Source organism: Pyrgilauda ruficollis, unplaced genomic scaffold (genome assembly GCF_017590135.1).
Source record: "Pyrgilauda ruficollis isolate IOZ18807 unplaced genomic scaffold, ASM1759013v1 scaffold153, whole genome shotgun sequence".
In the NCBI taxonomy this organism is placed as follows: domain Eukaryota; kingdom Metazoa; phylum Chordata; class Aves; order Passeriformes; family Passeridae; genus Pyrgilauda; species Pyrgilauda ruficollis.
Window position 1 is genome coordinate 130,899 of NW_024513988.1, and position 23,932 is coordinate 154,830.

The following is a 23,932-nucleotide window of genomic DNA, read 5'->3' on the forward strand; positions in this document are numbered from 1 at the left end:
CCGTGGCATCACTGCAGGGTAAAGAGGGTGCTGCAGATACACAGGGTGAATTCTCCACTTAAATAACTGCAGTGGGTTTGCTTTGTTAATTTGAGACTGCTCTGTTAATGTACTAATGAGTGTGGTGGGTTTGGTGTTGGTTAATCACTAGTGTATTTATTAACTCATTTCCTTGATATAGGATTAGGAGAAAACTAAAACTTTACAAAGGTATAAAGAAAAATTTTTAACAGTAACCAAAAGAAAGAATAATAATAATCAGAATAAAACTTTTAGGACACTTCTCGTGGCTCATCACTTCTGTGAGTGCCTCCCATACAAAACCACCACAATAGACTTGTATTTCAGACTTCATGTGGCTTTGGGAAGAGAGGGGAGGGCTGAAAACAGTCGTTGAAAAAGTGTTTTATGGAAAAAAATGGATCTTGTTCTGTTTGTAATGTAAGCAGTTTTAAGATCAGACTGAAATATTTTTTTTCATCTCAAAGTTATTTTTTAAATGCCGGAAGGTGATGTCAGAACAGGAATTTCTGCTGCCCACCTCCCTCATGGTATTGTACTCTTACCATTGTAACATTGGCTGTGCCTTCTCTTTTCACAAATTGTATGTGCAGAGGAAAAAGGAAATACTAGAGATTAAGATGGGAATCTTTTCAGTATTTGGTGAGTTTTACCTAAAGCTTAAATCAGACTATAAATTTCCATTTTGCCTGGGTCAGGTTCATCCACTGGAGTAGAGAGCTACAACAGGATTTTGTTTTCCTTTGGGATTTAAGGACATATAAATATGTCCTTAATCTATAAATCAGTTTTGACTGTAATTTGAAGATTTTATGTATTTTCTGAGATTATTTTGCATCCAGATGAGCTCTTTGAAAAGCCATCTCAAGACTGTATATAAAAGACTTGGCAAATAAAGGAATGGGACTGTACCTCTGTTGAGGCAGGTGTTTGTGATGGGATGAGGATGGGACAATCTGTTTTAGCACAGAGGCTGCCACTCCCAGGGCCCCCGTGTTTCAGACTCAGCCACACCTGGCACACATGTGCAGTGCTGCTGCATTCCTTCCAGCATGTTCCCTGGCAGCAAAATGATGGGGAAATAAATCCTACTTCTTTGAATGCTTGTCAAGCTGCTTCTGAAGCCATGATTCTAGACAAATTCGTAGACACTGCCATAAAGGCTGACAGAAACAAAGGAATGGAGGCAGCAGCTCAGGGGAATAGTGATGAGAGAGATAATACAGCAAGTCAGTAAGGTGCAGAGGAAGGCCAGGAAGCAGGATCTGAAGGATGCCAGTGTGTGTGTCAGTGTGGCTGCCCTGATACCAGCAGGAATCCCTTTGCACTGCAGTCTTTTCCCCATTTCACAGATTGTTTGTTCGTATGTACCTTCTTGTGTTACACTTACTAAATCTTAATGACTTGGCTCAGAAAGTCAGTAGCCAGAGAAGTTCCAAGAAGGTGAAATTCTGTGGAGCTCTATGGTTTTAATTTTCTTTTTGTTTGGATTCTTGAGACTAACAAGTGAATGTGCTTTTATATCTTAATACTGCTTTTCTCTGAAGGTTTCTTAATAATCTCCTATTTTTTGTGCCTTCAGGCCATAGCATTAAAGGGGAAGGGACAAACCACAAACTGTTCAGAGGTTAGACTCAAATACTTATCCAATTTTTTCTGATCTGGAAATCTTATAAGAACTGCCTTTTTGTATGTTTCCTGAATTTTTTTCCAATTCATTGTTTTGTCATATAAGAATACCTTTTTATGATGATGAATCTTTTGCTTTAAGTATGAAGAATTTGGGGATGGAAAAAAAAAATCTGCATAACAATTTACATATGTAGAATAGACTTGGGGCTTTTTTGTCAATAGATTTTCTTCTTTGATTTTTCCATTATTTGTTTGATATCCCACTTTAAAAAGATGAATATGCAGTTAAAATCAAGCTTGACTCTGATAATGACCAAAAGTATTTAGTGTGGATAAAACCTGTTTCACATTTTTCACATTAGAAATCACCTGAACCCTGAAAGTTCATGCTTTTGTGACACAGCTGAAAAGAAGAAAAACTTCTCACAGAATCAGAGAATCACAGAGGCTGGAAGAGACCTTCCCAGGCCATCCTGTGAAGATCAATCCCCCACCTAAAGCCAGTCCTCATAGTCAGTTGGCTTTCGTATCTCCAAGGGTGGAGATTCTCAAGCTGCTCTGGGCAGTACAACAAAAAGTTGTCCTTAGCCTAAACCAGCTCATTTTGTAATACCTGGTCATTAATGCAGCCTTTGCTGACAGTAGCAGTGGTTTGCAGTGTGCCAGGTTATGCTGTGTGTGTGACAGAAGTGGATATTGCTTCTCCAGACATGGATTTGTGGCTGCAGCCCCTCAGCTGGAGCACAAGCCTTTGAACTCTCTGGAGTTAAATCTCGTCTGCAACAAGTGCAGCAGGATTGTTTTGGTATTTCTATATCTCTTTGTTATGAAAATTCTTAACATGACTTCGTTAAAATTTCAAATTAAAGTATGTGTGATTGTTTTAAATTGAGACAGCAGCTAAGAAAAGACTCAGAAAAGTCAGAAAAGTCTGAAAAGACTCAAATTTAAGTAATTGTTTTAAAACTGAAAAGCCTATTCGAAAAAATTAACTTGTGAAAACATCCAGTGAGTACTGTGGTGATTTTTATGCAGAGTAGATACTGTGAACAGTATTTGACTGACAGTACATATCTTGAAGTTTAATTGTGTTTGGTTTGAAAAAGAAAATCAATCCTAAGTATGTATGCCTGATAAAGAGCTAGAAAAATCTTTCAAGTATTATGACTATTTTTACTATAACCATAAACTGTTGAAAGGGTTGAATTTCCATTTACTGCTTGCAACCCTTTCCCTAAAACTCGGCCTTAAATAGCCCAAGAAATATTTATTGTATCTCCAAGTGAAACTTAAATACCTTTCCTCTTTTACAATTTCTGAATGACCCAGCAAGGGCTCTAGTAAAGCTTTACTGAACCAAGCTGCTAATAGTTATTTAATGTTGTTCTGTAGCCTGAAAGAATCTCAGTAGATTTTTCCTTTTAATCTCTTTGAATTGCAGGCTCATAAACCTCTCTGATGAGCCTGCCAGTGTTTTCTTAGATCCTGCACTTGAGACAATGGAGCTGCAGAATCCTTTCACCTCTTGTTGTCAGACAAATCCAATAGATGGCAAAGTCAGGCAGGCTCTGCCGCTGGGGAATTAAAATTTGTTTCATGAGTTCTGGTGCTCACATTTCCCCCTGGATGTTCAGGGTGGGTCTCAGAAGTGACAGCTCTGTACACAGAGTTTTCCAGCCTGAGCAGACATCACAGAACTCAGCACTGGAACATTCCCACTCTCCTTGGGGCTGAGAGGGAAAATGGGACACCAGTTTGCTTCAGACCAGCACCAGCAAGGAGCCATGGTTGTAATAACAGTGATGCAGATGAAATAAGGAAGGGCACAAGAAATCTGAGAGCCATTGGGTTGGATGTTCTGCTTGCAAATTCAGCTTGGGCCATGCCTCTGTTTTTAAGTGGCTACCTCTGTTTCTGCTGCCTCAAGGTGTATTAGGCTGGGTAATGTTTTTAGTAGGAGACCTAGAAAATCAAAAAGCTTTGTTCATCTCTGGAAAATGTTCCTCCTGCTTGAACCAGACAGGCAAATAAATGAAGTGTGCAAAGCTGCCTGACAAGAGCTGGTACTGGATTATGTGGGAAGTCAAGAGTACTAACAGAAAATTTTTATTTTTTGAGATAACCAGATTTCAGACTTCATAGACTCACAGTCATAGAATGTACTGAGTTGGAAGGGACTTAGGGGGATCACTGATGGCCGTGCACAGGAGAGCATTGTCCAAACACCTCCTGAGCTCTGCCAGGCTGGTGCTGAGCACTGCCCTGGGGAGCTGTTCAGTGCCCAGCCACCCTCTGGGTGAGGAACCTTTTCCTGATATCCAGCCTGAACCTCCCCTGACCCAGCTCCAGGCCATTCCCTGAGTCCTGTCCCTGTCACACAGAGCAGAGATCAGTGCCTGCCCCTCCACTGCCCCTGGTGAGGATGTTGAAGGCCACCTTGAGGTCTGACCTCAGTCTCCTCTTCTCCAGGCTGAACAGAGCCAGTGCCCTCAGCCACTCCTCACACGCCTTCCCCTCAGGGCCCTTCACCTTCCTCGTGGCCTCCTTGGATGTTCTCTAATGGCCTCATCTCTTTTTTACATGGTGGCACCCAGAACTGCCCCAGCACTCGAGGTGAGGCCACCCCAGCTCAGAGCAGAGCAGGACAATCCCCTCCCTTGCTCTGCTGGAGATGCTGTGCCTGATCCTTCAGGATCTGAGCGTCAGATGGGGAATAACAATCTCTGTTCAGCCTGGGAATTGTGAGGAGGATTAATTTTGCCCATTGGTTGGGGTGTTTTTTTTATTTTCAAAATTACAATTGCAGGGATGAATTAGAAAAGCTTTGTTGAAGTTCTGTTCCCTGGGCTTTGTATTATACCATGTTTGGAACAGAAGAGAAAGCAGACTTTTCCTCAGCTGCTTCTTCATTACTTTAATGGTTGGACTCAATGATCTTAAAGGTGTTTTCATCATAAATGATGCTGTGGTTCTATGAATCACAGTTACTTTACTTGAAGTATGGTAACCTCATGAATTTGCATTGTACCAGTTCTCTTCAGGTGGCCCATCTGCCCTTTTTGTACTTTCTAGCAGCGAGGCACGACCCAGACCTCCACCACCAATCCTATAAAAGTTCTGAGAGAAATCCTGCTTCAATAATTCCAAAAAGGAAGCTCTGCGAGTTTTCTAACTCAGTTTTTTGTTACCTGTAGATGTTGTACACTTTTCATTTCATGCTCTACTCAATGTTGGAAGAGTCTGGGGGATCAAATGGCAAGAGATCTCTCAGGTACAGGCCAGAACTTGACTTTCTTTCTGTGCTCAGAGACTCTTTATCATAAAAGAGCACTTGGACTGGTCTTCCCCTACAAGTGTTTTTTTGCAGGACTTATTTCTTCTGCAGGATTTATTTCTTTGCAGGAATCTCAGTGGTGTTCTCACACACATGCCCTTGGTGCTTACTGGAAGGTTTTTATTTGGCTTCTCCTTCTTCCTTCTCTAGGAGTGGGGTTGCCTGAGAGATACTGAGATACTCCATTTGTGGAGACATTTAAAATCTGCCCATCCTGGTCAGCTTGCTCCAGCTGTGGGTGCAGGAGGCTTTGATAGGTGATCTTGAGAGGTCTCTTTGGACCTCAACTGTCCCACAAATCTCGGAAAAGTACAAATCTCGGAAAAGTTAGCAGGCCTTCACCATTTCAGCTTATGGAGTTACAGCCAGGTTTTGAAAGGCATCTACATCAAAACAGAAGTTTGCCCCTCATTTCACCTTTGGACCTCACCTGTCCCACAAATCTCGGAAAAGTACAGGTTAGCAGGCCTTCACCATTTCAGCTTATGGAGTTACAGCCAGGTTTTGAAAGGCATCTACATCAAAACAGAAGTTTGCCCCTCATTTCACACAAGTGCTGATTTTGGCGTCTTAATTCATTGTCACCATTTATTTCTTTCTCCTGACTACAAGAGAACCTTTTCCAGATTATGCAGATCTATAGAAACTAAAATTTTAGAGAACTACATTTTGAACTGATACAGTGGTCTAGGCAGGACTCTGGTAGGGACCAGATTGACTGCTAGGTATAAAAACCATTAATTTCTCAGAAAAGACTGAACATCTGTCATGTTTGCTTTACAGAAGATAACCTGACAAAAGAATGGCCACTTCATGAACAGATTTATCTGGAGGACATGTCCTGGAATGAAGGTATGAGTACCTTGCTGCTGGTTCCTAATTATTTTCTTTATCCATCTTAGGATAAAGAAAAGAATTTTCTATTTTTTCTGCATCTTGCACCATTGTTGTCTTACTTTAAGTGCTGGTTTTGCTGTATTTCCTGGGACAAAGCTGTTTTACTCTCTGAGATTACCTGGATTGGAATTTAACTTTGTTACATTTGTTTTCCACTCCATCTACACTTCTCCCCACCCTCACTTGCAGTACCACTTTTCACCCAGCTCTCCTCTTGTATAATTGACAGTACATTCCCATTTCTCTTGTGCATCTTCTTGCCCTTCCCATGATGGTAGAATGCCTGTGTTTCATTTTTCATTTGCCACTGTTCCTTCCCTCCTGTCTATTGCTCTGGCTTTTCTTGTTTAATTGCTTTTACAATAACTGGCTGATATTTTTGGGGGGTTTTTTTTTGGTTTTTTTTTTTTCTTTTTATTTTAAATTGTGAGGGAAAAAATCCTACTTTTGTTTCTTCTGTTTTGGTTCCTGGGTTAGCAGCCTGTTTTGGAAGCGTCCTTGATCTGCATGACTAACACCACTTAGTATTTTCTTTTAGCATCATCAGACTGTGCACCTTGTTATTACTGAAGTTTTTGTTTTTGTTTTTTTTTTGAAGAGACTCCATTAGCCCTGGTTGTTTAGTGTAAGAATACCTCAATCACTGAAACATTTTGAGATTATTTTTTGAGCTACAAATGGTAGCACAGATACTGATACTTACAACCCAGCAGTGGGAGGTGATTTGTTACTAAGAGAAGCTTTGTGAAGAAAAGTCCAAGTAAATTCTTGATTCTTCTCCAGCACTAAAGGTGTTTTTGTTTTCTTTTTTGGCAGATGAACAACTCTACACTCTGTCCTGTCGATGTGGTGGGAATTACAGTGTCTCCAAGAGTGAAACCAAAGATGTATCTTTGGTTTGTTGTGACACATGTTCACTTGTTATCGAGATCCTGCAATGATTGTTTCAGTGAAGCACATTGAGAGTGACAAACGTTTCAAAAGACTGGACAAACAAGTGACAGGACCTGCTGAAGAAATGTATGTTCAAGAAAAAGGGGGCACTACAAGAACAAGTTCATTCAGGGTTAAAAAGGACACGTGCCCCTTTGCTCACACAGCTCTGCAGACATGAGGCTGGGGTTCTCCTTCTGCAGCTGAAGAGCTCATTGCTCCACACCTCCAGCCCAGAGCAGGAGTTTGTACAACTGGAATGGATCTCCTGACCTAAAGGTTTCTTTCCCAGCAAACAACAGAGTAGCTTCTTCCAATTTCAGACTGAAGCAGCTCTTGAGCCCTTCTTCTTAGGTTAAATCCTTTTAACAGCTCAGATGACAAAATTCAATCACGAGGCACAGATGTGAGAACGCTTTGAAGATAATGAAGAGCAAGGTTCAGCAGTGGGAAACAGGAACGTTTTCTATTTGTAAGCTAAATGTTTAAGTTCATAAAATCCTCTCAAGGGCTGGAGCCTAGAAGGAGGAGGCAAAGGCTGGCAGCTGGAAGCAGTGGCTGTCCCTGCCCTGTGACAGTGCCATCACCTGGGCAGCCTGGAGCAGGAGCACGTGTTGAGTTGAGGCTCTCACGTCAGAACAAATGGAGTCATCATTCCTGAGAGGAAAGCTAAGGAGGAAGCTGTGCTCTGACCCCACTGGGCAGCCAGGAAACCCCACAGCACTCCTGGGAGTGACCAGCAGGTCTGGAGCCCCACTGGGGCTGTGTTCAGTGCCAGCCCTGGCACCACCTGCTGATGGCAGGCACATAACTTTTGTTGATGACACAAGTGTATCATTCCCACTTCTGAAGTTAGGTGTAATCTCAGAAAAAGATATCTTTGTCAAGTAATATTTGTGTTTATTCTAAACAAAAATAGTTCCATTGGTTTTAGTATAAAATACTATGCAAACTGTCAATAGTACTTAAGTCTTTTAATCATCAAGAAATCTGTGGCCATTGGGGCTTGCACGTAGAAATCCAAAGTCATTCAGAGGCCATATCTGTAAAATAAAGCACAAGTTACAAGAGATTTAATCATAATCCAAAGTTCAGTGTTTTCATTTGTTACTGGAATTGTTTCATAATGTAATAACTTTTTTTCCTCTTAATTTTCTTTATAATTTTTTCTCTCTGTGGTAAAGAACTTTGCTCACTGAAGTGCTTCTCTTACTAGGATTAATAAATCCTGTGTATTACAGGGAATCATTCCATAGTGTGAATTTTGCAATTTATACAGGAGATATGCTTTGCTATGGAGAGCCTCATGAATTCAATTGCTTTTTTCACCCTTGGAAATAAATATGTTCCTAAAGAGTGTCTTTCCAATTCGGTGTTTTCTAGCTTGTAAAACTCTTAATGACTTTAAAGACAAGGTAAGTGTTTTTTGGTCCATCTAGGAGAAAAAAGTATCACTCACATGTACCTCGCCATGGTGAGGTGTATTTTTATTTTATTTGTATTTTCAAGATGTGCCTTTGAACTGGAAATACCAAACCTTGGAAAAAAAGATCTGTTGGCTACAGGCAAACTTAAACAAACTTAAACAAACAGGAATGAAGGGGTGGAGTGCCTGCCACCACCCAGGCTCTGGATGAGGCTCCTCTCAGAAGGGACAGTTATTTCCAAAAGAGCACAACTCATCACCAAGTACAGGTGTCAGAGAGTGATGCTGACCAATAAACAAATCTCTCCAGAAATTACCTGTAGAGCTGTTCATGTACTCAATGCTCCCAGGAGTACTTGGCTCTGCACAGTCATTCATTACACGTAGGATGGTCTTGGATGCAAAAAAAAGGTAATAGTAAAGCAAGGACATTCATTCACTCATTGTCCTTTGTCTCCCTTGAATGTCTCCGTCTCTTTCAAAGATGACACAAGGGGCTCAGCAGGAAGAAGAGAAAGATGATGCTGAAGAATCAATGCCCTCTGTGGCTCTAAGCCCATAAAAATTTCACAGCTCCTGCCCAAGATGAAGCAGCCTAGACAGAGAAAGGTGGACTGCTACCTTGTTCTCAAAGCATCTGTCAGTATTTTGGTTATCTCGCTAAATTGTCCTTAGAATCTGGTCTTAAGGTATAACAACAGCAACCTAACAGCACCTCTGAGTTCATGGAGCAGCCAGAGCACAGAAGGAGTCTTTGCTGCTGCCTGTGTGGAGTAAAAGAGTGTCATTTAAAAGAGAAGCACAGGCAAAGGCTCAGTTATTTCTACCCCTGTGGTTTGTCCCCAGCACCAAGGGCTGTGCCAGGAGAGGCTGAGGCAGCTCAGGACAGGCCTGGCAGGAGGCAGCAGCAGCTCTCTCCTGGCTGGGGCTGTGCCCTCTCCAGGCTCCTGGCAGCCCCTGGCAGCACTGTGCCCCATCGGGAAGGCAGAAGGAGAATCATGCTCAGGACCTCCAGTTGTGTGCATCAGGAAAAGGCTCTTGTGCAAGATCTCAGACAATTCTTGTGGCTCTGGCATGTGCAGTCAGAGAGGAGCACGAGGAACAGCTGCTGACACAGAACCACAGAGGTGATGTCTCTGTGCTGATCAGCCGGTGCGCTATTTTAAGCTCCTCACAAAAGTACAGATACAAGCCAACAACAGAAAGGTATTTGTGATCTTGGTTAGCAGCAAAGCTGCAGAATTCAAAGCTGTCCAGAGGGCCTGTGCTGGCTGCAGGCTGGGTGTCAAGTCTTTGTTTGGCCCTGAAGGCAAGCAGAAGGAAAGAAAACTATCCCATATAACAAATTGAAGCTGATCTCAGTAAAGGCCTGGAGAAGGAAGTTTTTTTGTCTGTTCACTCCAGTACAAATCACACCTACTGCAACTTGACTTTCTTTCAGTGAAAGTAATCAAATTAGCTTTAAATGTTGCTTTGACAGCGTAGTTTGAAATTTGTCACAGTAATCTTAGTGGTAGAGTTAGAATGAAAATGATGTTTTACCTAGTCTGCATGCAGGGAGAACCTGAGAAACAATACTGGTGGTTGGAAAGAGATGGAAAGCCCTCCTCTGTGAAACAAAGACATGCCACTCACTTTTAAAGTTCTGACAGAAGTTGACTGTGACTTGCTCATTCAGACTGGCTCTTCCAATTAGCAGCTCTTTGCCCTCTCTGCTTTGGCCCACATAGATAGATTTGATCTGATGGACAGGGCATAAATGGGGCTAACTAGCTCTTTTGAAGATACATCACAGGTCTAGTTCTGACATGGAGCCTAAGCCCAGAGATGCACAGGATATCCTACCTAGGACAGGATGAAGCACGAGTTCTGTCTAAGTGGGATTCCCAGTGCTTTTCCTGAATTTGCAGCTGCTTTGATTTCAGCAACCCTTTATGGCATGATCTTGTGTTTGGAGTGGCAGGACAAGAATCAGGTGTTGGTATTTCTGTAAGGGTTAAAAACTGCTGCACCAACACTGACTGAGAACCCTCGGTCTGAACTTCAGACAAACATTTATGTTTTGCCAAGAATAGATTGGCTAAACAAATTCAGCCAGCTAGGTTGGCTAAGGTCACTCTCTTCTGTTGAAATCCGTGACTTCCAAATTATATTTGGGTTTTTTTTACCAAAATAAAAGTAACTTAGCACTGAAAGGCACTGTTACACCTGCTTCTCCAAAATCCACTGTAAGACAAAGCCACAAAAACTTCCATTCTGAAGGCAGTAAAATCTGTTGGATGGAAGAGAAGCCAAAGCTGCAGCAGGCTGCATTAAAAGCACTCGGAGGTTTCCTGGCCAGTGGCCAGCCAGCCCTGTGCAGTCTGTACCTGCTGCCCTGCACTGCAGTGTACAGCAGCAACACACAGGAGCAACATCACTGTGTGCTCATGTGAGGTATCATAAAGAACCACACTAGAAACATGAATTTGGAGAACAAATTAATTTTTGGTTTTATTAGGCACTATATACTTAAATCTCACAAAAACTTGAATAATCACTACTCTACGCCACTGTCATTAAACAACTGCTGTGGAATCTGGTTAAATTATTTTGATTAAGTATCAAGTGATTGCATAATATTTTTTTTAACAGACAATGTTCTGGAGTCCCTAAAGTAGTGTTTCAATATGAATTATCTGTGTGTGAGTTCCACTCATTGTACAGTTTACTTAGGGTTCAGTCCTGTCAGTCACTTCATTAAGTCTTTCAAACACCTTCCTTGTCAGGACACAAGCTGGACACAAATTGTATTGCTATGGAGAGATACTGTGACTAGTTCTGGCTGTCCATACACACAGGTTCTTCATATATCCAGTATTTCCTAACATTAAAGCAGTAAACAGCAGCAGCTTTTATACCTGTGCATCAGCTAGGAGAAATGCTTTTTTCAGTTGCATTCTCATTAGAGGAGTGTCAGCAGATTAGCATCCTTTGTATCTTAGCAGTCAATAATTCAAGCTAAAACTTGGGTCATAAAAATAACCCTGTTGGGAACCAGCATTTTCCCCTCTGGTGTCCAGGGCAAGGCAGACAGCAGGAGAAGGGGCAGAGCCCTGAGTAAACACCAGGGAAGAACTCAGAGCAAATGTGAGCCAGGAGGAACAGAGGTCACCCAAAATTTGGGTGAGGCTGAGGGAGGCCTGTTGTCTGAGGTTTAGAAAGAAATTACTGCTTGTGCTCAAAGCTGCAAGGGTTTGGGGATTTTTTAAGTCCCAAATTGTGTTCATAAATACTGTAAATTAAGGATATAAGGTTTTGTTAAATTGGAAAGATCTAATCTTCCCTGTGCAACACAGGTGTGTTAAATTATGGGTTTGTGGATGTCTTGAAGTACGTGGAGAAAACCTTTTTTATTGTTCTGGATGCACAACTTTAAATCCAGCTTTCTTAAAGCAGATGCATAAGTGTGTAACACACACCCCCACATTTCTTAGATTAAACTTTTTATGGAGAGGAAATTGTGTTATGTTTCTTCTTTTTGGTAAAAGAGTAAATTAGTAATGCAGATAATATTAAAAAAAATTCAGTGTGAAATGAAGTTGTAGAATTGTTGAAGCAAAAGGAGAAGAAAGCGTGATCATTTATACAGTACAATATTCTTTCAAAGCATTTTTTAGTTTAAAAAGCAGCAAGACCAGGCTACATGTCCAAAGTATGTGTGCAAGTCCTGGAGAGAGAATCTTTTCCTTCATTTTGTTCTTTGGACCACAGAGCTACAACAGTGAAAAATCATTTTGCAGAGAGAATCAAAGAATGAAATGTACATCTGTGCAGCAGGGCGTATGTGTGTACATTTGTGGTTTTATCATGTTTGGATTTGCTTGCAAAACAATTCATTCCATTTTCATAGCAGTGAAAACTGCTCAGTGCTGCTCCAAAGTCCTCCCTCCAAAAACCCCGTCACTATTGATTTATCTTTTTGCAGCAGGTGGTGGAGTGTTCATGCTTTCCTTTACATTTGCTTTGGCCAGGCAGCTGGGGAGACAAATTTCAGTACCTAACACCCACTCATTAAAAATGTATTAATGCAACTATTTTTAGATAGTAGAAATTCACATACCTTAAGACAAATGCGTCCTCTTATCAGCCCATAAGGAACAGGTCCGTAGCACCTGGAATCTGTAGAATTCCTGAGATTATCACCTTCTAACCACACGTGTCCTTTAGGCACCTATAAGCAAGATTGAAATGTAAAAAGAAACCAGAACAGAATGGTGTTAAGCACAGTTTGCCTTACAGTGTTTTTCCTGATTTCTGTGCTCTGTGTTTCATGACTGTGTAATGAACTAAATTTTATTGAGTCTAGTAAGACACACTGGCAGATTTAGAGGGATGAGAAGGAGTGCTCCAAAGTATCTGTTCTATCATGTGCTCAAAAACCAATGGTTTGCAACAAAAAACCCAAAATGAAGATGCAAGAGGTTAGACCAATGTGACAGGGTCATTAATTTAATAGACTTCAAAAGAGGTCATTAGGATGTTGACTGAAAATCTGCCCTCCTGTCGCAGTAACAGCATGAACAGGGCAGCCACACACTCATCAACATCCTGGGGCCAGCACCAAGGCTAGACCTGTTAGTAGATTCATGATGAACTAACTGGTAATTGATTGTGACATCAATTACGAATAATCTCATCATTTTATCGAAGTAGGCTTGTCAAAGTTCTAATTAAGATCACAGTTCATTCTATGTGCAGGCAGAATCCACAACACATTATATTGCAATAATGATGATCACAAAACAGCAAATCCCTTTTTATAATTTGAAAATTAATGATGGTGACCTTATACTATATGACAAAGACCTTTCATTGCCCATATATATTATGCATTAACTATATTACATACCACAGATTCATGGCATTCACTGGCTGACTCAATGACAAAATGAGAAATAGCAACATAGCTGTAATAGTTACCTACATGAGAGTATGAAGCTTTCATATGTGAAAAATTTGCTCCTGCAAGTCTTAAACTAAGATATCTACTTGGAACATACACAATACTATTTTGTAACATTTTCTTAAAAATTTTTCAGATACAAATGACCTCTTTAAAGTTACCAAATAATAATGATGTTTCTAATTGGGTCTTGTTTCTAAAATTTTAAACCAGGCTGAAAATTTAAATGAAGCAACATATTCTCAATCTAGAGGATATTTAATATGGACTTTAAACTAACATACATTTTTCCAAAACCAAGTATGGACTTGAAACATTACTATGAAGTATCTACTTGAAATATTACTACAACCACAATTCAGAGGAAAAACATATGGAAACTAACTAAATAAATAAACAATTTCAAGTGAAACTCAAAGTAAGAGTAGCATGAATGTTTTAGAATTGAGCCATGCAGTCTCTAAACAAAATAGTCTGCATAAGAGGGAGTTCATGGGTAACAGATGAAACAAAGTGAAATACCACTCTAAAGTAAAGGCTGGCTGTAAACCAGTAAGAACAAATGCAGGTCCCCCACTGGAGGAAGCTGCAGGTGGTACTTGTAGGTGTCTGGCCAGGTAACACTCCCTGGAACCTGGGCTTTAATGTGAGGCTCTTGCTTAGCCATGCTGCCACATGCCTGTCACCAGCATCCCAGGCTGGCACTCTGCTGCCACAGCCCTTCTGCTGAGCCGTGGCAAATGTGCCAGCTGTGGATTGAGACACAACAGGTCACTTGGGCAGAATGAAACACACTGCAGAAAGCATCTGTGAGCCTGTCCATCCCTCCCAAGCAGCCCTGTATTCCTGTGGCACCAGGAAAGGTGCTGTGGGTGTCAGAGGGCACAAAGCCTGCCCTCAGCATTTCAGTACGGGACCAGCAATGTCTAAGCCCTTTTGAAACCCACTGGTACCATCTCCTGCCACAGGTATAAAGGACTGCCACCTCCTTTGTCTTTAACTGATCCACTGCTTCAGCCAAGCTCCTCTACTGCTTGTTCTCCTAGTCCTTCCAGACAGGAATTCCCTATTCAGCTTGTCTGTCACCTTTGTTGTTTGGAAGGCTGATCAGATTCCTGGCACATGCACCAAAGGGTTTCCTCTGGGAAGGCCAGCTGGTTCCAGCTAGATGACTTTGGCCCTCCTCCTACCCAAGCAGCTTTGCAAACAAAAAAAACCAACCAGAAGTCAATTTATACATTTTAAAAGCTTCTATCTGGAGTCAAACGACCTGTGTAGAATATGCATCTTGTGTTTTTGATAGGTCTCTGTTTGAGCATGTGCTGTCACTGCTGTTCTCCTCAGAGATTCCATGGAGCACAGCCTGACCAAGATGTCCAGCAGGCTAGTTGGATGTTCGTGGTCACTTAGTTCAGTGGACCCACCCAAAGCACTCCCTGTGTCCACACTCACACATGAGTTTGTTTCTCTTGTGGAAGTAACAAGACCTTGCTAGCGCAAACTCCCCTGTCCAGCACCTACTGGAATAACGAGTCAGACACCAAACTGCTGTCCCTGTGACAGACTCCCTCAGCAAACAAACAGGACAAGCTGGAAGCACTAAGATATAGAAAGTAAAGCCACGCTAACATTTCATGTTGCTGCAAAAGCATCACTTCTTGCAATGTGCTCCTGCTTGCCTGCCAGCTCCCCTTGTGTTGTTCTGGTTCCTCTGCTTTCTCACTTCTCCCAATTCACAGGCAGAATGTGATGCCCATCTTTTACTGTGTAAAATAAAGAACCACTCGTGACTCAAGTATATCCAAAAGCTTTCTAGAACACTTCCCATATTTCCACCAAGCTCCAAAATGACAAAAAATAAAATAAATTGCTTTTGCCTGCAACAGCATAAAACTGCTTCCAGTACTAGGAATAATTATTTGTCTAGACAAGATGTTCACAGTTTGCATTCCAGGCAGAACATTTGCAGAAAAGCGTCCTCCTACATCCTGAAATTCACCACTTAAAGTAATTTTTATAGCTCTCCCTGGAAGGTATGACTGGGCCCTAGACCTCTGAATTTAGCATTAAGAGTACTGTCACAATATGTGATTCATCTAGGGATAATGCACCTTTGTAGAGTGTCTGTCCATCATCTAGGCACTTCAATACAACCTAGAATGAAGTCAAGCAATAAAAATCACAAGAATTACAGGAAAATGTAAAACCAAATACCAGTGACAGGCCATAATCATTAATTTAAAAAAATAAATTACAAAAGTAGTATAAACCCCTTTGAAATAAAGATCAGTGCCAGAATCCTCCTCTGTGCACCAAGCCATGTGTACACCACACCACTGATCTCAGTGGGATTACTCACAGGGAATAGTTCACTTCGAGTATCAGAGGCCAGGACCCAATCTGAAACACTGCAAAGCTCTGCAAGCACACTAGTTGGGAATAATATTCACCAAAGAAAAAGAATTTTTAGTATTTTTAGTAAGAATGTATTTTTAGTAAGAATGTATTAATTGCACAGCAATGGGCTGCTGCTGCCAAAAACCCCAAGGCATCAGGAAAGCCACTTGTGTGACAGCTCACAGGATCACATTTTGGAATCTACAGGCAGTGGACCTCTTAGACAAAGGTAACTACACCCAAGAAGTGCCACTGAAATCACAGTTCCCTCTACACAGAGGGCCAGTGACTGCAAACCCACACTGATGAGGGGTAAAAGCATTGCCCTGGGCTGGGCAGCATCACTGATCTCGCTGCACACAGGCCAGAACTAAAGATGGGAAAGTCTCACACGCCCAGCAGCTGAATTTTCACAGAACATACAATAGTGGGAGTGGGACTCTGCAGAACCAGCAACTCCTGAGCAGTGCAGGCTGCTGTGAAACAAACGCTGCCTCTGACTGTCTGCAGGCAACTCCCTCTGCCTCGGCAGCCCCTGTGGCCCTGCTCCGTGCAGATTATCCGAGGATTTACCTCCCTTGTTCTCAGGCAGAACCGGTTATCTGCAGTGCTGCTTCAAAGTGTGACAATGAAAGACACCATCAGACACAACCCTGCTCCCTCTGCTCCCTCTCCAAGCTCTAGATCAGAAGAACAAGACTACCCTTGGGAACAACTGAGCTGGAAGCACAAGTTCATTCTCTTTCACCCCAAATAAACATCTTCCACTGCATCAAACTGGCAAAATTTGCAGAGCTGTTGGAGTTTACGCAGTGGCAGAACTGAAGTACAGGGCAGGCATTTGATGCATACTCACCAGCATAAAACATTCATTTACTTAAAGGGGGGGAATCATCAAATAATTATATTATTTTGGTCTCTTTGCATGATGCCAAACTTTTTTAGTTGATTACTCAATTATCTTCAAACCCAAGAGATAAGAACCCTGTGCTGCATTAACTAAAATATTAGGAAACTCATGTATTGCAAATAAAGCCAACAGAACTAAATTATCTGCCTCAAAAATACCCCCAAACAGCTAACTGAAAACAGGCTTCTGTGGTTTGGGGTTTTTGTTTCGAGAGAGCATTTGCTAGTGATTTTAGGGCACTTATAAACATGAATGTCTTGCAATCTCCAAAAACATCAGCACATACAATCAGCTGGGAGTAGACGTTTGAACTTTTGTAAGGTCACAGGTATTCACATCACCTCCAGCAATATCAAAGTTTCCAACTTAAGAAGAACTTTAAATAATTCCCATCTTTTCAGTTCAGAGGCTTCCTTCTTGAGCTATGATAAGAACTAATCTCAGTGCTGGACAAAAGAATAAAGTCTGCAAGTTCTCATCTATCCCTACTAAGGTCTATTTAAGTGCCTCCCACTTTGGTACAAGCAACAAATGTAATTGCTTCATGGCCTGCGGGTGTTCATTTAACAAAAGGCGCTTTTGTGAATAAACCACAGGTGTTACCTTTCTTGATTAAAGTGAAATATGATGAAAGATTCTACAATATCAAATGACAAATGTACTAAATACTGATTAAATTGCCTTATTTAAGTAAATTGCATCTAGTTAGGATAAAATATACACCATAGAAATGCAGGAGTTTGTTTTATCACTCTATACTTAAAGTCTCACATAACTACTCCTTAATCCTTTATTTATTAATTCAGAACCAAGACTGAGTAATGCTTAACAAATACTTTTTTTAATGATCAGTTGCCCCAGGCACTGTTTCTGTAGGTTTGTCATAAATGTTGTTCATATTAAGGCTGTCATCTGTACAAAACCCAACCACATTAATTAGCTCAATATTTTCAGAATCAGGGTAAGCATTTGTATTTACTTTTTTGTGCTGAAAAAGTTGTGAAATGGTAGCAACCACACTGGAACTTAAACAGTATAGCAGATATTAAATATTTTCTGTGTATCCTTAAAAGGCTGAATTACCTGGAATTTAGTATTTCTTAATATAACAGAATTAATTTACCTTAAATTTATAAATTTATGAATTTATAAATTAACTTAAATTTATAGGTACTTCCAAAGAGTTTAGCATTTTCCCTCTACTTGCTGAACAGTTTAAACTGCTTATGAATAAGACATAATGTACTTGACCCAGTTTGTTTAAATGCACATATTAAAAAGAAGACATTATGATGTTGGTCCAGGTTGTTATTAGAGAGGATGACAGTGAAACACTAATGTGTTTTTATACAGAAATCAAATTCATTGTGATTACATATTTATATTATGAATTCATTCTCTCTATGATGACATTTGTAATTTTAATAGAAGATTTATAAAAAGGTAAGATATGAAGACTTGCCTAAGGTTTGAAATTAAATATTAACCAATATTAAAATCACATAACCTGCAGTGTTAACTCACACACCACAGGGGAACTAAGGAATATTAACTTAGGCTTGAATTTTAAGACATTTTTCTCTACCATGCAAGCCCAGCAGTTGGGTGTTGTTCTGTTACAAAAATGTGGGTAAGCTGTTACAGTGACTTGTCAGAGCATTCATTGGTTCTTTCAGTGGTTGGGGTTTCATCATTGCTGCTCCTTCTAAACTTTGTGTTATGTAGGAGTAACTACTGCTCTCCTGAGCTTGACTACATGGAACTTAAAAGGTTTGATCACTACACTCACAGGTTAATAGGAGAGCTTTTCACATCAGAGATGTCGATGGAATCAAGTGAGAAAAATATCTGATTGTCTCAGTACCATTTCTATCTGTTCCAAAAGTTTTCAAGTGTGTTAAATAATTCAAACACTTGCATGCATTGTTTACTGCTGTAAATATTTAATGCTGAGATCTAGATCATATTGTTAAATACACAGATGTCTATCAGCTGGAAAAGCTATATCTGATTTCTAAAATCTCTAGCTGCAACACTAAATTTAAATTATGAGTCATCTTTCCTTTTCTAAAACTATTATCAGTTAAAATTAAAACTAACTGGATTGTGTTTTTAGGCCAAAACTTTCAGACCCAAATCTCCTAGCTACATTTAGAAACTCCTGAACAAAAATTCAGATGATGTCTGTTATTTATCAGTCCAGATTCTTACTAGTCTTAGATTTTTAGAAGAAAATATTGATTACAAATCCATCAAAGATTACTAAACAGTTTGCAGAGACCTTTGTGACAGCAATAATTAAGAAGGGTTTGATTTTCTTCTCCAGATAACAGGTGATGTAACAGGGTCACCCAAAAGTGTAAGTCTGAGAAGACAAAACCCTGTGGGTGCAGACCCAGCTGGAACTTCTTGTTTCCAGCACTGAACCCATCAACATCACTGGTGAGCCCTGTGCTCACAGATCTGCAGTTCAGCCTGGGAGAGCAGGGGCTGATAAATAATACCATCAGGGCTGAGGAATCCTGTCTGCCAGCTCCCTCAGGAGGGACCTGAATCTCTCCTGCACAGCTGACACACTCAGACTAAAACCTGTGCTCAAAAGCTTTAGTTGAGTCCCAAGTAGTTGGTTTCACCATCCTGAGCAGCTTCCCAGAAGTTATTACTGAACTGTGAGCAGAGGAGAAACAGAATCGTAAGATGTGGCTACTTCTGTGCTCCTGAAATGGCAAAGGTATAAAGACCAAGCCACTTGAACAGAAGAAATCCTAGAAATATTGGGAATTAGACTGATAAAATCCTTTGTGTTTCTTAGCCTGTGAACAATTTAGTTTTGACAAATCAGAATTTTGATTTAAAACGTAAGGTAAGCATGAGTCATGAACTCTCTGTACTGGAATATGGAGCCATCTGCAAACCAACAAATATGCCAAATTAGCTCTCCTCTCCCACAGACACTCAGCACAGCTGCTGGTTAGAATCATGGCATGACTTTCTCTCAAGCCTCTAGAACACTTAGAGCTAAGGAGGAGCAAGAAAATACCTTACTCATTTTCCATATCAGCAACTACTGAAACTTACTCAGTGAACTACTAAACCATGAGTGGAAACATTAAGATGTTTAGAGCAAAGGGAAAAGAAGTGGTGTTTTAATTAAGTTTATTTTAATTGCTATTTAGGATACCTTAAAATGACTATCCAAGAGTACTGAGTGCTCTGAAATATCAAACTACTTTTCAGTGTCTTGCAGGGCGCATTCAAGCCCTGTGATTACAATTCTGTGTGATTTGCCTTGACATTATGTTACCCTTAGTGCCCAGGTCATATTCTTCCTGCATTAGCCAAGAGCTGTTGAAGAGTTAACAGCACTGTGCAAACACAGCGAGGTGCATTATCTTGGGAATTCTGCTGGCTCTGGAGCTCCCACAGGATGAGGAGATGCCATCTCCGTGGCAAGGCTCATTGTGCTGCAGCACAAGGCAAACACTGCCCCAGCAGCCAGGCTGGCAGCATTAGTGGGAGCTGATTGATCACCGGCACGGTGTTGCTGAGATATGGATTTGTATCTCAGCTTTTTATCACCGGGCCTTGCACGAGGCAGTTCCTTATTTACAGACTCTGCCTCTATTAAGTGACATTATTAGGGACTACTTTTGTTTAAGTGCCTCAAAGGCTCAGCACATTGGTGGTTTACGACATACAAGCTGTTTGATTCTGATGGTTTAGCCCTCACTTTTTCACACTGTAAATAGGGCCTGCAGCACAAGAACATATGGTAGGTAAAGAAATTAAAGCTAAAGTAAATGGCATTAAAGCAAATTCAAATACAGCAATAAGATACTCAATCTGAATTATAAACCTGTATTAAGACATTTTAAAACAGGAAATAAAAGCCTAAATATGAAAAATTACCTCTCCGCTGTTCTGTTTTTTTTATAAGGACCATTTCAGGGGTTGTGATTAATTTCCTTATTAAGCTTCCTTAATCCCTATACAGTTAAATGAATAAAATAGGATATCCCTTAATAAGTGAAACTATTTCTGAATATAACATTAGTTGTTTACCTTTTAAACTTCTGGGTTCATACCACATTGCCTCTGATACAGAAAAAACACATTATGCATTCTTAAATGTTTATTACAGCAAATACACTTGTTCCAACTTACAAATGTACATTTAGCACAAAACCAAAAAAGAACCCTGCAAAACTGCCAGCCTAATGCTCACATTCCATATCAGATATCAAAAAAAAGGAAAACTACCTTTTCCTAACTTTGTAATACTATAGCAGCTTATTCAAAAAAGGAAATTCATTATACTTTCATGTAAATAGGAAGACTTCCCTAATTATTGTTCTACAGATAAACTCCAATTGTATGTACTTAAATTGTAATTTCAGAACATGCCTAATTTATACCACTCAGTTTTATATGTGGCATTAGTTCCATCAGCCTGTAATCCAACTCCATCAAAGACAGGTTTTTGATACAGCTTTAGCTTTAATGTACTCTGACAAAAATAATTTCCTCTTATGATGTATTCCTTCAGTTAAATAGAGCAGCAAGAGTATTTCAACTGCCACTGCTACTGTGTATTTCTACTTAGCTGAAATGCCTCTTTTCAGAACAACTTATTCATCCTATGTATGGGGTTTTTTTTGTTTGTTTCTTTTCATTATAGCTTGGAAGGTTGGTTTGTTGTGTTTGGATTTTCTTTTAATCTACAAGTATCTCCTTGGTTGTTTGCAGCAATAATGTATCTCATCTGTGTAATTTTACAGAGGACAAATTGTAAACAGAGTTCTCCATTCTCCTACCTACACACAAAGGCATCCTGAGAGGTATAATCATGAATGAACCAGCACCTCAAGTAGGATATGATTTTAGCATTCTCTTAGGCTTCAGGGTAAGAATTGCGTGTGACAATGCTTCTAAGCACAAAAATCCCAAATTTTAATGCTGTAAAATATGCCAACACTACCAATGACACAGTCAATACAGACCAAGCACAATTCCTACTAACATGGCTCAAAGCATTCTCCTTTTAGGGCAAATCTAAAGCAGGTGCTTACAGGTCATTTCCCCCTCAGCTGCATGAAGTACATTGTATGGCCATTACTCTGCCATCTCCAGGAACTGGCTAGCTCAGAAAACCTATCCACTAGTTAGCAACCAGCAGCACAGACTGAAGCAGGGGTCTGAGCTGCCTAATTCGGCAATATTGCTGGCATCTGATATTCCCATTTACTGTGTAAGTCTGCAGACACAACAGAAACTTCCCAAAATAGGAGACAAGCCCTCAAGGAAAGCTGAGCAGTTTGCTATAATAAAAACAAAGACTGCCCTGACCTTACACACTTTGGAGCCACAGCATTCACACACCACTCAGATTTCCTGTTTGAAAAAAGGCAGTTAATAGTCAAATATAAAGTGCAGAACTCATGACACTTTCCAGGCGTTGCCCGCTTCAGGAGTGGCACCTTCCCTGGCAGACAGAACCCCCCCAGCAGTACTCCGGCCATTTGGAACCACAGCTAGGCCTTTCCTCAGCTTGGACAATCTTTTTTTTTCAAAAACCCACCTCAGGCAAGTATCAACAAAAGAGCCAGTTCTCTGTACATCTGCTGCCATTATTTGCTGTGAGGAATTCTGTGTTTGAGCTAAAAGTGCATAGCACAGTGATTCATTAAAAGAAGGAATTTGATGAGGCAATTGCCTAAACATAAATACATATCACGTTTCCCCTCCCCAACAATTTAGTTAGTGAGTAATCCAGCCTCAGCTATGAACATAAAGTACAGATACCCACATTGAGAATTTCCTCTTCTGTAAAGGAAGTGTCTCCTGAACAGATGGAAGGACCTACCTCTTTACCAAGCACTAAAGGTAGCAGGAAAACAGGTATCAGGCACAAGAGCACTTCCATTTAGATAATTTCTCCTCCTAGATACAACTTATGGTGTAAGAATTAAAAAAGCTTGTCACCTCTGTGTATTTCCACACATTAGCCTTTATGAAAACAGGAAAGGTACTCTGCATTCCCCATCTGCTATTTCTCCTCATGTTTTGGATTAGAACTGGAGACAAGAAATCCTGCACTAGGGCAGAAATTGTTCTGCTGAAAATTCACTTGGTCACTTCAGTGTTTCCAGAAAAGCTGACATCCTGTTTTAAGTACAAATCTTTCCTGAACTTCCTTCTCAAGATTAAGACAAGTGAGGAAAAAGATGCTCAGAGAAATTCAGTTTGTGTCTTCTGTCAGTGTACATAGAATTCAGGTTGTTCTCCTCTGGGAAATGTGCATTCCATCACAATTATGAGCTCCACCGGAGATAGAGGATTCCTTTAACTTGGTGAGAAAGGTGGGTTTATGTTCTTTGGGAGTTTTGGTAGGTTTTTCCTTGGTTAAATGGTTAACACAAAATGATTTGTGGAAAAACTAAATGTTTTGTCCTCCCCTTCAAAATGCAACAGAGAATGAGCTCCTTCTGTATGCTCACAAGTGAGCAAAGTATAAAAACAGCAGCTCAGTGGCACTGGCATTACAGCAGAAGTGCAGATTAGAGGCAGGTGCCCAAGGTGTCTCGCCTCAACACTGGAGTGAAAGGAACAAATCCAAACCCACTGAGCAAGGTGCAACTCATGTCCTTACTTCCTGGTGCTAAACAAGAATTTTTACTTTAAGTAAAGACAAACTCCACTTCAGCTGCTCAATACAAATGAAGCAATGGTAGCTGGAGGCTCCCTGGTGAAGGTGGCTGCCTTTATGGAAGCCAAATTCTTACAGGATTTCTGTATCACACACTGTAGCTGCCTGTAAGGACTGTTCCATAAAATTCTCCACCTTCTCAGCACAGGGCTTTGCCCACATGCTCATTCTTCTTATTCTGAGGATGGAGTGGATATGAAAGGACAAAATCACAGCTTTGTTTAAAGATTCAGAACACCTGGGAATAGCTGATGGTTCCACAAGTGCTGAATACAGGTACCAGTTAAACACACCGCTGGGACAAGAAAAAACCTACATTTTTCTGTGATCATCATTCCTGAGGATTTTTCTCATAATAGCCTAAAAAGTAGTTGCTAAAAACATTTTGTCACTGATCTTCCCAAACTTCTGTGAAGCCTATCTGCATAAGGACAAATGAACATTGAGATTATTTTTCCCTTTTGATTGCATCACCTGATATTTTGGCCAAGTTACCATACTGAGGAACATGAAAATATTGCTACATTGAAATAGAGCTACACTAAAGTATAATTTTGTAAGAAAAATCTGCAAAGCTATTGAAGAGTCAAATATTCACTTCTTAGCGTTTAAAATACAGGAACAGTCTGCCTGAACACCAAGCACCTGCATCTGTCTTTTGCACTTTATACAGAGAATTTTAGAGTATTCTTCCATAAAGCACAGCAGAAATATTATCTGTCTACAGTTCC

At 40.4% G+C, this 23,932-nt stretch overlaps 2 protein-coding genes across 5 annotated transcripts in view; one reads left to right on the forward strand and one right to left on the reverse strand.

Moving 5' to 3' along the window:
• DNAJC24 (DnaJ heat shock protein family (Hsp40) member C24) overlaps positions 1-7,562 on the forward strand; it is a 31,143-nt gene extending 23,581 nt beyond the window's left edge. Inside the window, exons 4-5 of the mRNA XM_041461747.1 lie at positions 5,771-5,839; positions 6,701-7,562. Of these exons, the coding sequence (XP_041317681.1) occupies positions 5,771-5,839; positions 6,701-6,825 (194 nt within the window). The 3' untranslated portion in view covers positions 6,826-7,562. The remainder of the gene's footprint in view (positions 1-5,770; positions 5,840-6,700) is intronic.
• Positions 7,563-7,700: 138 nt separating this feature from the next.
• The window catches only part of IMMP1L (inner mitochondrial membrane peptidase subunit 1), a 32,124-nt gene continuing 15,892 nt past the window's right edge, over positions 7,701-23,932 (reverse strand). For 2 of the 4 annotated variants that reach the window (XM_041461745.1, XM_041461746.1), the window contains 2 exons: positions 12,346-12,456; positions 7,701-7,860 (listed from right to left, as the gene is read on the reverse strand). In XM_041461745.1, the coding sequence (XP_041317679.1) occupies positions 7,792-7,860; positions 12,346-12,456 (180 nt within the window). In that variant the 3' untranslated portion in view covers positions 7,701-7,791. Of the gene's footprint in view, positions 7,861-7,891; positions 8,637-12,345; positions 12,457-23,932 lie in introns of those variants that run through there. The other 2 variants (XM_041461744.1, XM_041461743.1) reach the window with 2 other exon arrangements.